Source organism: Oncorhynchus tshawytscha, linkage group LG08, assembly GCF_018296145.1.
Source record: "Oncorhynchus tshawytscha isolate Ot180627B linkage group LG08, Otsh_v2.0, whole genome shotgun sequence".
In the NCBI taxonomy this organism is placed as follows: Eukaryota; Metazoa; Chordata; class Actinopteri; order Salmoniformes; family Salmonidae; genus Oncorhynchus; species Oncorhynchus tshawytscha.
Window position 1 is genome coordinate 11327625 of NC_056436.1, and position 14110 is coordinate 11341734.

General features: G+C 41.8%; 1 protein-coding gene across 2 annotated transcripts; it reads right to left on the reverse strand.

The window, feature by feature from the left end:
* Positions 1 to 81: 81 nt before the first annotated feature.
* LOC112260914 (cell growth regulator with EF hand domain protein 1) lies at positions 82 to 8792 on the reverse strand. Of its 2 annotated transcripts, none has more exons than XM_024436293.2 (6): positions 8640 to 8792; positions 8164 to 8269; positions 7188 to 7259; positions 1900 to 1970; positions 1695 to 1819; positions 82 to 1359 (listed from the first exon to the last, which is right to left on the reverse strand). In XM_024436293.2, exons 1-6 carry the CDS (start codon positions 8674 to 8676, stop codon positions 1105 to 1107), a joined length of 666 nt encoding a protein of 221 aa, XP_024292061.1. In that variant the 5' UTR covers positions 8677 to 8792; the 3' UTR covers positions 82 to 1104. The 2 variants fall into 2 exon arrangements, with proteins under 2 accessions (XP_024292061.1, XP_024292062.1); XM_024436294.2 differs by having other exon boundaries at positions 1206 to 1359; positions 1690 to 1819.
* Positions 8793 to 14110: the final 5318 nt, after the last annotated feature.

Sequence of the window (14110 nt, forward strand, 5' to 3'; positions counted from 1 at the left end):
TCCCTCCACCGAGTAACAAGTGTGGACATTACCTGTTTAAACAAACCAGGCTGTTGGTAGACCACTACCTACACAGTAAAGTTAGCATTCGTTTTAGCTTTATTTTGTTTAGTCTTAAATATACAAACCTGCAATTCAGGAAAATGTACAGCAAACCAAATATTAATTTGTTAAATTCCAAAAATTTATTTTTTATTACATGAAATCAAAACATCCTAGCATAAATTGTAGATGACCCTTCTCCCCAACGTGTGTATTTATTCATTCCCTTCATGGATTTGAAAGGAACTCTGGGAGAAGGGGGGGCAACTCTGCATTGGGGCTGTACAGGGAAGCAAAAGTATTTGTACAACTCAAGTTTTAGTTTGCAGGTGGCATACGGGACCAAGGTTTTTGTTTTACTGGTAGCTCAGGTAAATGTCCCTCAAATGCAGTAATGAGGCCAAATCATGAGCTTCAGGGATTTTCCACATTTCTTAACTCTGTCCATACCTTTTGCATCCATGGGGGGATGAGCTGCAGTGTATTCTGGGAAGGGGAATACTTTTACTCCCAAGTATTGTTGAAAGGAATTGCACTTGATGTATTCCTGAACTTTTCAAATTATTCATTCTAATGTATGGCTTAATTTGGATTGCTTCAACAGGGTAACTACTTACTGCAAAAAGTATATGAAAACCAAATGGCCACGCTGCTATTTAGCAGTAAGGCATAGTATCTTTTGGCACAGAACACATTTCAAACCTGAGTTTCTTGTTCAGAAGAGCAATGATGAAATGTAATAGCAGCTTAAACAATATTGCTGACGTACCAAAAAAAGCAGACAATCCATCAGCTTTGAACTGAAACAAGACCCTCAAAGGGGGATGAGCGGCTGTGATTGGGTAACTCTACATGTCCGTGAACAGGCTCCTGCTATTGGCTGACCAACTCTCTGGAAGTATTATAGTTGTGCTGGAGTGCTGTTTGTGTATTTATAATTGTGTTTACATCTCAAGTTGCCCCTGATGTAGTACAGGAGCAGGCCTTTGTTGCTCATGATCAGCAGCAGTGGCCTATGGGATATGTGGTCCTTTTGCCTTTTCCTGTATAGCATGTCCTAATTTACTGTCCATCTCCTGGCCTTGAGTCTTCCTCAATGAGCCGTTCCTCTGCTTCCTCTTCCTGCTCTGCCTCTTGTTTTGGTTCCTCAACGTTGACTCCCTCTTTCACATCTACACCCCCTTCCTGTTCAGGTGCACCCTGGGAGTTAGAGTCTGGCTGTTGTAGTTTGGGAGGAGAGAGAAGCTCAGGGGGAGCTATTAGACCGTCCTGGTTTAGATCCTGAGTCTGCAGGAGAAAGTCTACCATGGCCACCACCTGAAAAACACACACACAAGCATTGGCCTAGGGTGCAGATTAACTAAGTGCAACACTACAGTCAGCTTCAGAGTGTATATTCAGTTACGCTGAGCAACAGCAAGTCCTACAGTAACCCAATCTTTATATTTAGACAACAGTACAGGCTACATGATGTATGTGCATCCTGATATACAAACCCCTCTAACACTATGTCATGCTAGCTAGCTGGTCATCAACTGACTTTATGATCAGGACAGAATTATGTAAGTCAGTACAATATATGTCCTAACTACAACACTGAAGAGATTTTCTATAGATGTTTATGTCTACACACACACACACACACACCTCACCGTCTCAGCTGACTGTTCTCCAGGTGCATTGTGGGAGTTATATTCAGAGAGCAGCTTCATTATCTCCAGGCCGTCCATGTGACCGCTGCGGTCGTAGTCATGGAGACTGAACAGGAAGAACACCTCTGACCAGCAGGAAATAGGAAGATGATTAATTAATAATGTCACTGATTTCTTTTTCTTTTTTGTGTGTGTGTGTTTTTACCTTGTTCCCAGGTGTTATCCGGTCCTCCATGTCCCTCCTTTACGTTGTCCTTGATGTAGCTCTGCAGCAGCCTGACATACACAGAGGTTAGAGGTCAAGGGTTAGAAGGTTCAACCGCAGGCCCACCTGACTGGGTAGCACGGTACTTCACGGTACAGAAAGTACCAATGTAATCTAGTCTAGATTTGTATCAAGATTTTACAAACAAACTCTCTGTGAAGAGATTGTTTCAGTGAGGATGGAATTCATCCCAACTACTGCTGAATACAGAGGTTCTCTTCCAGCAATATGAGTCGCATAATCCAATCAAAATCAAATGTTATTGGTCACATGACCTACACATATTTTGCAGATAACGCAGGTGCAGCGAAATGCTTATGATTCTCACTCCAACAGTACAGTAATACTATACTGATATTTTTTGTTTTTGTGGGTATTGTTTATATATATATATATATATATATATATACACATACATACATACATACACACACACACACACACACACACACATACAGTGCCTTGCGAAAGTATTCGGCCCCCTTGAACTTTGCGACCTTTTGCCACATTTCAGGCTTCAAACATAAAGATATAAAACTGTATTTTTTTGTGAAGAATCAACAACAAGTGGGACACAATCATGAAGTGGAACAACATTTATTGGATATTTCAAACTTTTTTAACAAATCAAAAACTGAAAAATTGGGCGTGCAAAATTATTCAGTCCCCTTAAGTTAATACTTTGTAGCGCCACCTTTTGCTGCGATTACAGCTGTAAGTCGCTTGGGGTATGTCTCTATCAGTTTTGCACATCGAGAGACTGAAATTTTTTCCCATTCCTCCTTGCAAAACAGCTCGAGCTCAGTGAGGATGGATGGAGAGCATTTGTGAACAGCAGTTTTCAGTTCTTTCCACAGATTCTCGATTGGATTCAGGTCTGGACTTTGACTTGGCCATTCTAACACCTGGATATGTTTATTTTTGAACCATTCCATTGTAGATTTTGCTTTATGTTTTGGATCATTGTCTTGTTGGAAGACAAAGCTCCATCTCAGTCTCAGGTCTTTTGCAGACTCCATCAGGTTTTCTTCCAGAATGGTCCTGTATTTGGCTCCATCCATCTTCCCATCAATTTTAACCATCTTCCCTGTCCCTGCTGAAGAAAAGCAGGCCCAAACCATGATGCTGCCACCACCATGTTTGACAGTGGGGATGGTGTGTTCAGGGTGATGAGCTGTGTTGCTTTTACGCCAAACATGACGTTTTGCATTGTTGCCAAAAAGTTCAATTTTGGTTTCATCTGACCAGAGCACCTTCTTCCACATGTTTGGTGTGTCTCCCAGGTGGCTTGTGGCAAACTTTAAACGACACTTTTTATGGATATCTTTAAGAAATGGCTTTCTTCTTGCCACTCTTCCATAAAGGCCAGATTTGTGCAATATACGACTGATTGTTGTCCTATGGACAGAGTCTCCCACCTCAGCTGTAGATCTCTGCAGTTCATCCAGAGTGATCATGGGCCTCTTGGCTGCATCTCTGATCAGTCTTCTCCTTGTATGAGCTGAAAGTTTAGAGGGACGGCCAGGTCTTGGTAGATTTGCAGTGGTCTGATACTCCTTCCATTTCAATATTATCGCTTGCACAGTGCTCCTTGGGATGTTTAAAGCTTGGGAAATCTTTTTGTATCCAAATCCGGCTTTAAACTTCTTCACAACAGTATCTCGGACCTGCCTGATGTGTTCCTTGTTCTTCATGATGCTCTCTGCGCTTTTAACGGACCTCTGAGACTATCACAGTGCAGGTGCATTTATACGGAGACTTGATTACACACAGGTGGATTGTATTTATCATCATTAGTCATTTAGGTCAACATTGGATCATTCAGAGATCCTCACTGAACTTCTGGAGAGAGTTTGCTGCACTGAAAGTAAAGGGGCTGAATAATTTTGCACGCCCAATTTTTCAGTTTTTGATTTGTTAAAAAAGTTTGAAATATCCAATAAATGTCATTCCACTTCATGATTGTGTCCCACTTGTTGTTGATTCTTCACAAAAAAATACAGTTTTATATCTTTATGTTTGAAGCCTGAAATGTGGCAAAAGGTCGCAAAGTTCAAGGGGGCCAAATACTTTCGCAAGGCACTGTATATATATACACATATACATATATACATATACATATATATACATATACATATATACATACACAAAACAATAAAGATCAGAGCGATGTCAGAGTCCAGAATATACGGTGCTGTAAAAAAGTATTTTCCTCCTTTATAATCCTCTCTATTTCTGATACTGAATGTTATCAGATCTTCAACCAAAACCTAATATTAGATAAAGGGAACCTGAGTGAACAAATAACACAACAATTACATACTTCCTTCATTTATATCAAAAACAAAGTTATGCAACACCCAATGCCCCTGTGTGAAAAAGTAATTGCCCCCTTACACTGAATAACTGGTTGTGCCATCTTTAGCTCCAATGACTCCAACCAAACTGCTTCCTGTAGTTGTTGATCAGACTCTCACATCTCTGTGGGGGAATTTTGGCCCACTCTTCCATGTAGAACAGCTTTAACTCAGCGGGATTTGTGGGTTTTCAAGCATGAACTGTTTGTTTCATGTCCTGCCACAACATCTCAAATCGGTCTGAACTTTGACTGTGACACCACCTTGTACAGCAGACCTAATGGTTCCTTCTTTCAAGGCAAATCGTCCAGGTCCTGAAACCGCAAAACATCCCCAAACCATCACACTACCACCACCATGCTTGACGGTTGGTATAAGGTTCTTACTGTGGAATGCAGTGTTTGGTTTTCACCAGACATAGCGGGACCCATCTCATCCAAAAGTTAAGATTTTTTTGACTCATCTGTCCATAGAACATTATTGATGATAATCCAGGTGCTTCCAGGTGGTTTTTTGTCAAACTTAGTCAACTTTTTTAAATGATTTTTGTTGCACCAGATGGATACAATGTTGCCAGCATTAGTATCACTACAGCTCTGTGAATAACGGAAATGTTTGACCACCCATTACTAATTAGTAGACTGTTTGAAATTGGCCTCGGTCAGGCAGCCTGCAATTGGTTTGAAAACTACTTGACAGACAAGGACACAATATATTTCATCAGGTTACCTTGATATTACTAAAGGTGTCCCACAAGGATCAATTATGGTCCCTGTACTTTTTACTATCTATATAAACAATATTATTTGCCTGTAAGAAATTGTAACCACTTGTATGTGGATGATACTTGGTATTCTTGTTGCCCCTTCGGTTGAAAAGGCTTTCAGAACTGCCCTTTTAAAAAAAATGAAATTACAACTTAATGCAGGTAAAACTAAATATATGTTATTTTCCAAAAATAATTGTTAAAAAATGTATCTGATGATTTATGCATTTAGAAAGTATTTCCACATTTTGTTATGTTACAGCCTTATTCTAAAATTGATACATATCATCAATCTACCCACAATACCCCACAATGAAAAAGTGAAAACATGTTTAAGAATTATTTTGTGAATGTATTAAAAATAAAAAATTGAGCTCAGGTGTCTCCTGTTTCCATTGATTATCCTTGATGTTTCTACAACTTGATTGGAGTCCACCTGTGGTAAATTAAATTGATTGGACATGATTTGGAAAGGCACACCTGTCTATATAAGATCCCCTGGGGAAGGGTACCAACAAAAGTCTGTAGCATTGAAGGTCCCCAAGAACACAGTGGTCTCCATCATTCTTAAATGGAAGAAGTTTGGAAACAAAGACAAAAGACTCTTCCTAGAGCTCGCCGCCCGGCCAAACTGACCAATCAGAGAAGGGCCTTGGTCAGGGAGGTGACCAAGAACCCGATGGTCACTCTGACAGAGCTCCAGAGTTCCTCTGTGGAGATGGGAGAACCTTCCAGAAGGACAACCATTTCTGCAACACTCCAACAATCAGGCTTTTATGGTAGAGTGGCCAGACGGAAGCCACTCCTCAGTAAAAGGCACATAACAGCACGCTTGGAGTTTGCCAAAAAGGACTCTCAGACCATAATAAACATGATTCTCTGGTCTGATGAAACCAAGATTGAACTCATTGGCCTGAATGCCAAGCGTCACGTCTGGAGGAAACCTGGCGCCATCCCTATGGTGAAGCATGATGGAGGCAGCATCATGCTGTGGGAATGGTTTTCAGCAGCAGAGACTGGGAGACCTGGGAAAGATGAACGGCGCAATGTACAGAGAGTACAGATGGGTGAAGGTTAACCTTCCAACAGGACAATGACCGGGACAAGTCTGTGAATGTCCTTGAGTGGCCCAGCCAGAGCCCTTACTTGAACCCGATCTAACATCTCTGGAGAGACCAGAAAATAGCTGTGCAGCAACGCTTCCCATCCAACATGACAGAGCTTGAGATGATCTGCAGAGAAGAATGGGAGAAACTCCCCAAATACAGGTGTGCCAAGCTTGTAGCGTCATACCCAAGAAGACTCAAGGCTGTAATCACTGCAAAAGGTGCTTCAACAGAGTACTGAGTAAAGGGTCTGAATACATATGTAAACTTGATATTTCAGTTTAGTTTTTTATACATTTGCAAAAAAATCTTAAAAACCTGTTTTTTCTTTGTCATTATGGGCTATTGTGTGTAGATTGATGAATAAGGCTGTAACGTAACAAAATGTGGAACAAGTCAAGGGGTCTGAATACTTTCCGAATGCTCTGTATGTACATTGGATGGTGCCCACGGTGATCATGTCACCGGTCTCCGGGACGGACCCGGTATAAGGGAAGGACCCGGTATAAGGGAAGGACCCGGTCTCAGGGACGGACCCGGTCTCAGGGACAGATAACTCTGCACATCCCTTCCATCTCCACTGAGTTATAAAAATCTGCTTTTTAGTTTTTTTTGCACCTTACTTGTGGAATAATCTCCAGAACTCTCAACAATGTTATGTTTTGGTACCACTAGGGACATTCAGATGGCTGATTCATGGCCTTTTACCTGAAGAATGGGTTTATTTTTTCTGATTGTATTTTGTAATTTGATAACTGCGTTATATTTGTCAATATTTCACATTTGTATGATTGTGTACATGCAGGGCTCCCTAGGAAAAGAGGCCTTGGTCTCAACAGGATTTCCCTGCTTAAATAAAGACATTTTAAAAAATGGTTAAATACGGGCTGGAGCAAAACCCTGCACACCCACTAGCTCTCTTTCCCTGCTTCAACCTGTATTTAATAGAGTTGGCCCCTAGCTGGAATAAAGGGTTTTAAAGTAAAAGATGCCACTAACCTGCGGTCCTCCTCTCCAGAGCCGAAGGGATTGGCCAGTGTGAAAGGGGGAAGGGCTCCTACTGACTGTACTCTGTGGGACACACAGAGAGAGAGAGAGACAGAGACAGAAGGAGAGAGAGAGAGAGACAGAGACAGAAGGAGAGACAGAAGGAGAGACAGAAGGAGAGACAGAAGGAGAGACAGAAGGAGAGACAGAGGGAGAGACAGAGGGAGACAGAGACAGAGACAGAGACACGCACAGAGAGAGAGAGAGAGAGAGAGAGAGAGAGAGGGAGACAGAGACATGCACAGAGAGAGAGAAAGAGACAGAGAGAGAGAAGGGTGATAACAGAAATGATCAGTGTTGGTTTTATGGCTAGTATTAAGTGCAGGGAAAGTTTCCCTTTGACCTACACCTGAAGTGATACATAAACAGGCTCCCTCTGAACTCTGACACATATCTCTCTCTGTTGTTGTTACCAGCCAGGGACATGTTGTGATGTAATCCAGTGGCCTCACCTGAGTGTTTCCTTAACATCATACTTCCTGTTTCTGTTATTCCTACATAACCTGAAAGACAGTGCAACAGTATAGCCTACATTTCTAGCTCTGATCACAGGTCTAGATAAATATCCTGAAAAATAAATGAACCAGTAATGTACAAGGCTAGCTGGCATTGACTGTCTGCTCAGTGCCCACTATTTTTCTAGCAACCAACCACCCGGTCACACCTCAGAGGCGGTTGTGATGTAAACTCACATACAGGAACAGTACATACAGTGTAGTCTGTTGTCTGACAAGTTCACCAAGAAATATAAACAACAAAAGCACGACAAAACGTAACATAAATTAAACTGGAAAAGTCACCCTGCTGGAAAATCCACTTTTAACCCGTTTGGATTTTGAGCTGGTAATTTTAAAACCTTGATGCCAAATTATCTCTGCTCTATACTTTCATTGCGCGTGCGCGCGTGTGTGTGTGTGTCAGGGCCTACCTTTGGTCCTCGGGCACCTGTGGCGCGGACACACACTGGTGCGCGAGCAGGAGCAGGGATAGCATACCTGTCACCAGCATGTCCGCGCCAGACTCTAACGACGCACCTGCAAGCGCAACAAGCAATGTCGCTATCATTCTTCAGGCTCGACAGGTCCGACATTGAACATTGTAGGCGTGTTGTATATAACATTTAATAATTTACCCATAATAATTTACTTATTAAAACATGTTGAAATGTTATTCTGGAACAAATGTGTAATAACCGTAGGTTCTGAGAAATAATCATCATACCGTATAGCAATGATTTAAAACACTTCCATTATTCCCACACAGCTATAGTGATGCTAATGCTGCAACATTTCACCCATCTGGTGCTACAAAAGTATCAATCTCTCACTCAAAATGTAATCTATCAGTTATGATGCATTGGGCTAAATTATTGCAATCGTACATCGCAATGTTTTCATATCCTACCTGTTGGCCTGTTTGATGAGTAGAAAAACAAACGCATCCTAACGTCCTGTTGTCAATTCCGATTGTGATTTCATAGCGGAAGATTCTACCATTCAGCCCAACCCACTCGCCCTCTGGTAAGATCTACACTAAACTGCGCAGCCGCGAGAGGCCTGGGCCGCGGCGAATAATAAAAAAGACATCCTTTCTTCCTCCCTTTCTTTAAAGTAATCACTCATCTGACAAGACAGGAGAGTTGGAAGCTATATGGAGCCCCTGATTACATATATCTAGCTTTGTTAACTTTAGATAATAAATATCCTCATGTAGAGGAGGAATTATAAAAGTAATAAAATGAAAGAAGGATGAATTTTGAAAGTAATCGAACTGGCATCTGTTTTGGTCAAAGGACAGCATCCACGTGGAAACCGAGGCGAGGACGTGTCTGCGCTGGTCAGTACGGTATCGCGGGAGCTCTCTCTCTCTACGTCCTATACCTGAGACGCCACGTAGCTGCAGCTGACTAGGCACAAATCAGGCGGGATTAGATAGTGTGTGTGTGCAGCTGGGTTCCTACTGTTCTTCAGTGTTCTTCCCCCGATGCCTCTCTTTCACTCTCGTGTACAAACTGTAGGCCTTATTGCTTAAATATACCACGTTTGTCAACCAATCAGCATTCAGGGCTCGAACCACCCAGTTTATCATTTAAAAATATGCCCTGGAATATTTTATTCTAATACTTGACGTTGCAACATGTATTTGCTCACGGAGAAAAAGACCACATAAGAAAGGTAGTAGCTGGTTTTTCCCCTTTTCAAAATCAGCCTAGAATCAGGTGAGGAGTATGTAGATCACAGCAGGTTGGTGGAGGACGGGCTCGTGGTAAAGGCTGGAGTGGAGCTGGTCGAATGGTATCATCCACATGGTTTCTATCAGTAGGTCACTCATACAGTCTCACAGCAGGTTGGTGGAGGACGGGCTCGTGGTAAAGGCTGGAGTGGAGCTGGTGGAATGGTATCATCCACATGGTTTCTATCAGTAGGTCACTCATACAGTCTCACAGCAGGTTGGTGGAGGACAGGCTCGTGGTAAAGGCTGGGTGGAGCTGGTGGAATGGTATCATCCACATGGTTTCTATCAGTAGGTCACTCATACAGTCTCACAGCAGGTTGGTGGAGGACGGGCTCGTGGTAAAGGCTGGAGTGGAGCTGGTGGAATGGTATCATCCACATGGTTTCTATCAGTAGGTCACTCATACAGTCTCACAGGCAGGCTACATTGGTCCAATACCTACACTTCATTTAGAACGGACACGAAAACAATCACCTTTGTTTATAATGTCACGTTTGACTAGACAACATATACTGATTTCCTTTTGGGATATGTTTTAGCCTACTTGTCTCTGGGAAAGCTTGGTGTAGGAGACTGTAGGAGGCTGTAGGAGACTGTAGGAGGCTGTAGGAGACTGTAGAAGACTGTAAGAGGCTGTAGGAGACTGTAGGAGACTGTAGGAGGCTGTAGGAGACTAGGAGGCTGTAGGAGACTGTAGGCGGCTGTAGGGGTGGTAGGAGACTGTAGGAAGCTGTAGGAGGCTGTAGGAGACTGTAGGAGGCTGTAGGAGGCTGTAGGAGACTGTAGGAGGCTGTAGGAGGCTGTAGGAGGCTGTAGTGGGGTATCGCTGCTCTGTCAACGAGTTGAAACAATGACTGGCCCAAGGGCAATACATTCATATCAGTGTGTGTGTGTGTATGTGTGCATGTGTGCGTATCTGTGTGTGTTTATGTGTATGTGTGTGTGTTTATGTGTGTGGGTATGTGTGTGTGTTTATGTGTATGTGTGCGTGTGTGTGCATGTGTGCGTATCTGTGTGTGTTTATGTGTGTGTGTATGTATGCGTATGTGTGTGTGTGTTTATGTGTATATGTGTGTGTGCATATGTGTGTGTGTTTGTGTGTGTGTGTGTGCGTGTGTGTATGTGAATGACCTCATAGCACCGTTCCACTGTGACAGTTTGTTTTGGCCACTAGATGGTAATCTAGTCTCACTGACAAATGTCCACCCTGCGCTGTTGCTCTGTCTCTCACTTGACAGGGAAATAAAGCCTGACACACTATTGTCTAAGGGACGAGAGAGCAAACAGACGAAGGAGAAATGGGGGAAGGCAGCAAGGGAGGGAGGAAAGAAGAAGATGTGGTAGAGAGAAGGAGAGATGGGGGAAGGGGGAGGGAGGACAGAAGAAGATGTGGTAGAGAGAAGGAGAGATGGGGAAGGCAGCAAGGGAGGGAGGAAAGAAGAAGATGTGGTAGAGAGAAGGAGAGATGGGGGAAGGCAGCAAGGGAGGGAGGACAGAAGAAGATGTGGTAGAGAGAAGGAGAGATGGGGAAGGCAGCAAGGGAGGGAGGAAAGAAGAAGATGTGGTAGAGAGAAGGAGAGATGGGGGAAGGCAGCAAGGGAGGGAGGACAGAAGAAGATGTGGTAGAGAGAAGGAGAGATGGGGAAGGCAGCAAGGGAGGGAGGAAAGAAGAAGATGTGGTAGAGAGAAGGAGAGATGGGGAAGGCAGCAAGGGAGGGAGGAAAGAAGAAGATGTGGTAGAGAGAAGGAGAGATGGGGGAAGGCAGAAAGGGAGGGAGGAAAGAAGAAGATGTGGTAGAGAGAAGGAGAGATGGGGGAAGGCAGAAAGGGAGGGAGGAAAGAAGAAGATGTGGTAGAGAGAAGGAGAGATGGGGAAGGGCAAAGGAAGATGTGGTAGAGAGAAGGAGAGATGGGGGAAGGCAGAAAGGGAGGGAGGAAAGAAGAAGATGTGGTAGAGAGAAGGAGTCATGGGGGAAGGCAGCAAGGGAGGGAGGAAAGAAGAAGATGTGGTAGAGAGAAGGAGAGATGGGGGAAGGCAGAAAGGGAGGGAGGAAAGAAGAAGATGTGGTAGAGAGAACAAGCAGAGGGCTTGAGTCCAGTGAGGGAGAAAAAGAGAGATGGAGGGAGTGAGATTACAACCATTTGTACATTGTTACAACACTGTATGTATATATATATAATATGACATTTGTAATGTCTTTATTGTTTTGAAACTTCTGTATGTGTAATGTTTACTGTTCATTTTTATTGTTTATTTCACTTTTGTATATTATCTACCTCACTTGCTTTGGCAATGTTAACACATGTTTCCCATGCCAATAAAGCCCCTTGAATTGAATTAAATTGAGATTGAAGTGTTGGTTAACAGCAGGGAGCAGAAGACGTTCTCAGCCTGATCTTTGTGTTGGATGGACTGGGAGTAAGAGAGCGACTGTGACATACACACACACACACACATGCACGCACGCACACGCACACACATGCACGCATACACACTTTATATTTATAGCACATTTATACAGTATATCATATTGTGTACATATCAGTTGTATTACTTCGTGTTGTACTTTCCTCTAATGACTTGTTTGTTATTGTCAAGTGACTTCTAGTTATTATTGATAGGGATTATTATTGTCAAGTGACTTCTAGTTATTATTGATAGGGATTATTATTGTCAAGTGACTTCTAGTTATTATTGATAGGGATTATTATTGTCAAGTGACTTCTAGTTATTATTGATATGGATTATTATTGTCAAGTGACTTCTAGTTATTATTGATAGGGATTATTATTGTCAAGTGACTTCTAGTTATTATTGATAGGGATTATTATTGTCAAGTGACTTCTAGTTATTATTGATAGGGATTATTATTGTCAAGTGACTTCTAGTTATTATTGATAGGGATTATTATTGTCAAGTGACTTCTAGTTATTATTGATAGGGATTATTATTGTCAAGTGACTTCTAGTTATTATTGATATGGATTATTATTGTCAAGTGACTTCTAGTTATTATTGATAGGGATTATTATTGTCAAGTGACTTCTAGTTATTATTGATAGGGATTATTATTGTCAAGTGACTTCTAGTTATTATTGATAGGGATTATTATTGTCAAGTGACTTCTAGTTATTATTGATAGTGGATTATTATTGTCAAGTGACTTCTAGTTATTATTGATAGGGGTAACATTATTATTGTTTGTCTAGTGACTTCTAGTTATTATTGATAGGGATTATTATTGTCAGTGACTTCTAGTTATTATTGATAGGGATTATTATTGTCAAGTGACTTCTAGTTATTATTGATAGGGATTATTATTGTCAAGTGACTTCTAGTTATTATTGATAGGGTGGATCTTTATGGGCAGGTAGTTTGCCCCGGTGATGCGTTGTGCAGACCTCACTACCCTCTTATTATTGTGCATTGTCAAGTGACTTCTAGTTATTATTGATATGGATTATTATTGTCTGTGTGAGTGACTTCAGTTTTCTTATTGATAGGGATTATTATTGTCAAGTGACTTCTAGTTATTATTGATAGGGATTATTATTGTCAAGTGACTTCTAGTTATTATTGATAGGGATTATTATTGTCAAGTGACTTCTAGTTATTATTGATAGGGATTATTATTGTCAAGTGACTTCTAGTTATTATTGATAGGGATTATTATTGTCAAGTGACTTCTAGTTATTATTGATAGGGATTATTATTGTGAAAGCATTTCAGTGCACCTTTTTTACCTTCTGTGTACGTGACGAATACAATTTGATTTGATTTGACAAACACACACGCACGAACGCACGCACGCACGCACGCACACACACACACACACACACACACACACACACACACACACACACACACACACCACACACAAACACACACACACAGTGAAAGATGGGACCTCCAGGACATAGTCATCATGTCAGTTCCTCTGTCGAGACTCCACCTCCTGACCCCAAAATGGCCAGGATGATCGCTCAAGATTGACTTCCAAAATTCTGAGGACGTCGGGAAATGTCTGCAAAACTGGCTACTAATCAAATCAAATCAATTAAATTGTTATTTGTCACATGCGCCGAATACAACAGGTGCAGACCTCACTGTGAAATGCTTACTTACTAGGGGCAACAGTAAGTGCTATTACTATCGAGTAGGCTTGTGTTTTGCTTGGGCAGTGTGGAAGGGGGTGGTGGATGGGCCTAATCCCAAGACTCCGTATCCGTAGGTCATGTTTTCCATTTTGATTTTTGATTTGAATCCTATCTCAAACCTTAACCCTTAACTTAACCATTCAGAATGCATGCTTAAACGTAACGTTTTATCCCAAACCTTAACCCTTAACTTAACCATTCAGAATGCATGCTTAAACGTAACGTTTTATCCCAAACCTTAACCCTTATCTTCGAAATTTGACGTTTGGAGAAATGCAACGATGCTGAGCAGGAGACAATCGAGGGTGTCAAAAACACTTTAAAATGTGACATTTGGAGCAACTCTGAAATGTGACGTTTGGAGCAACTCTGAAATGTGACGTTTGGAGCAACTTTGAAATCTGACGTTTGGAGAAATGTGGATAAACGTCAGAATCTGAAGTCAAATTGTTAAAACCGTGAGATCTATTTGAAATGTTGCCT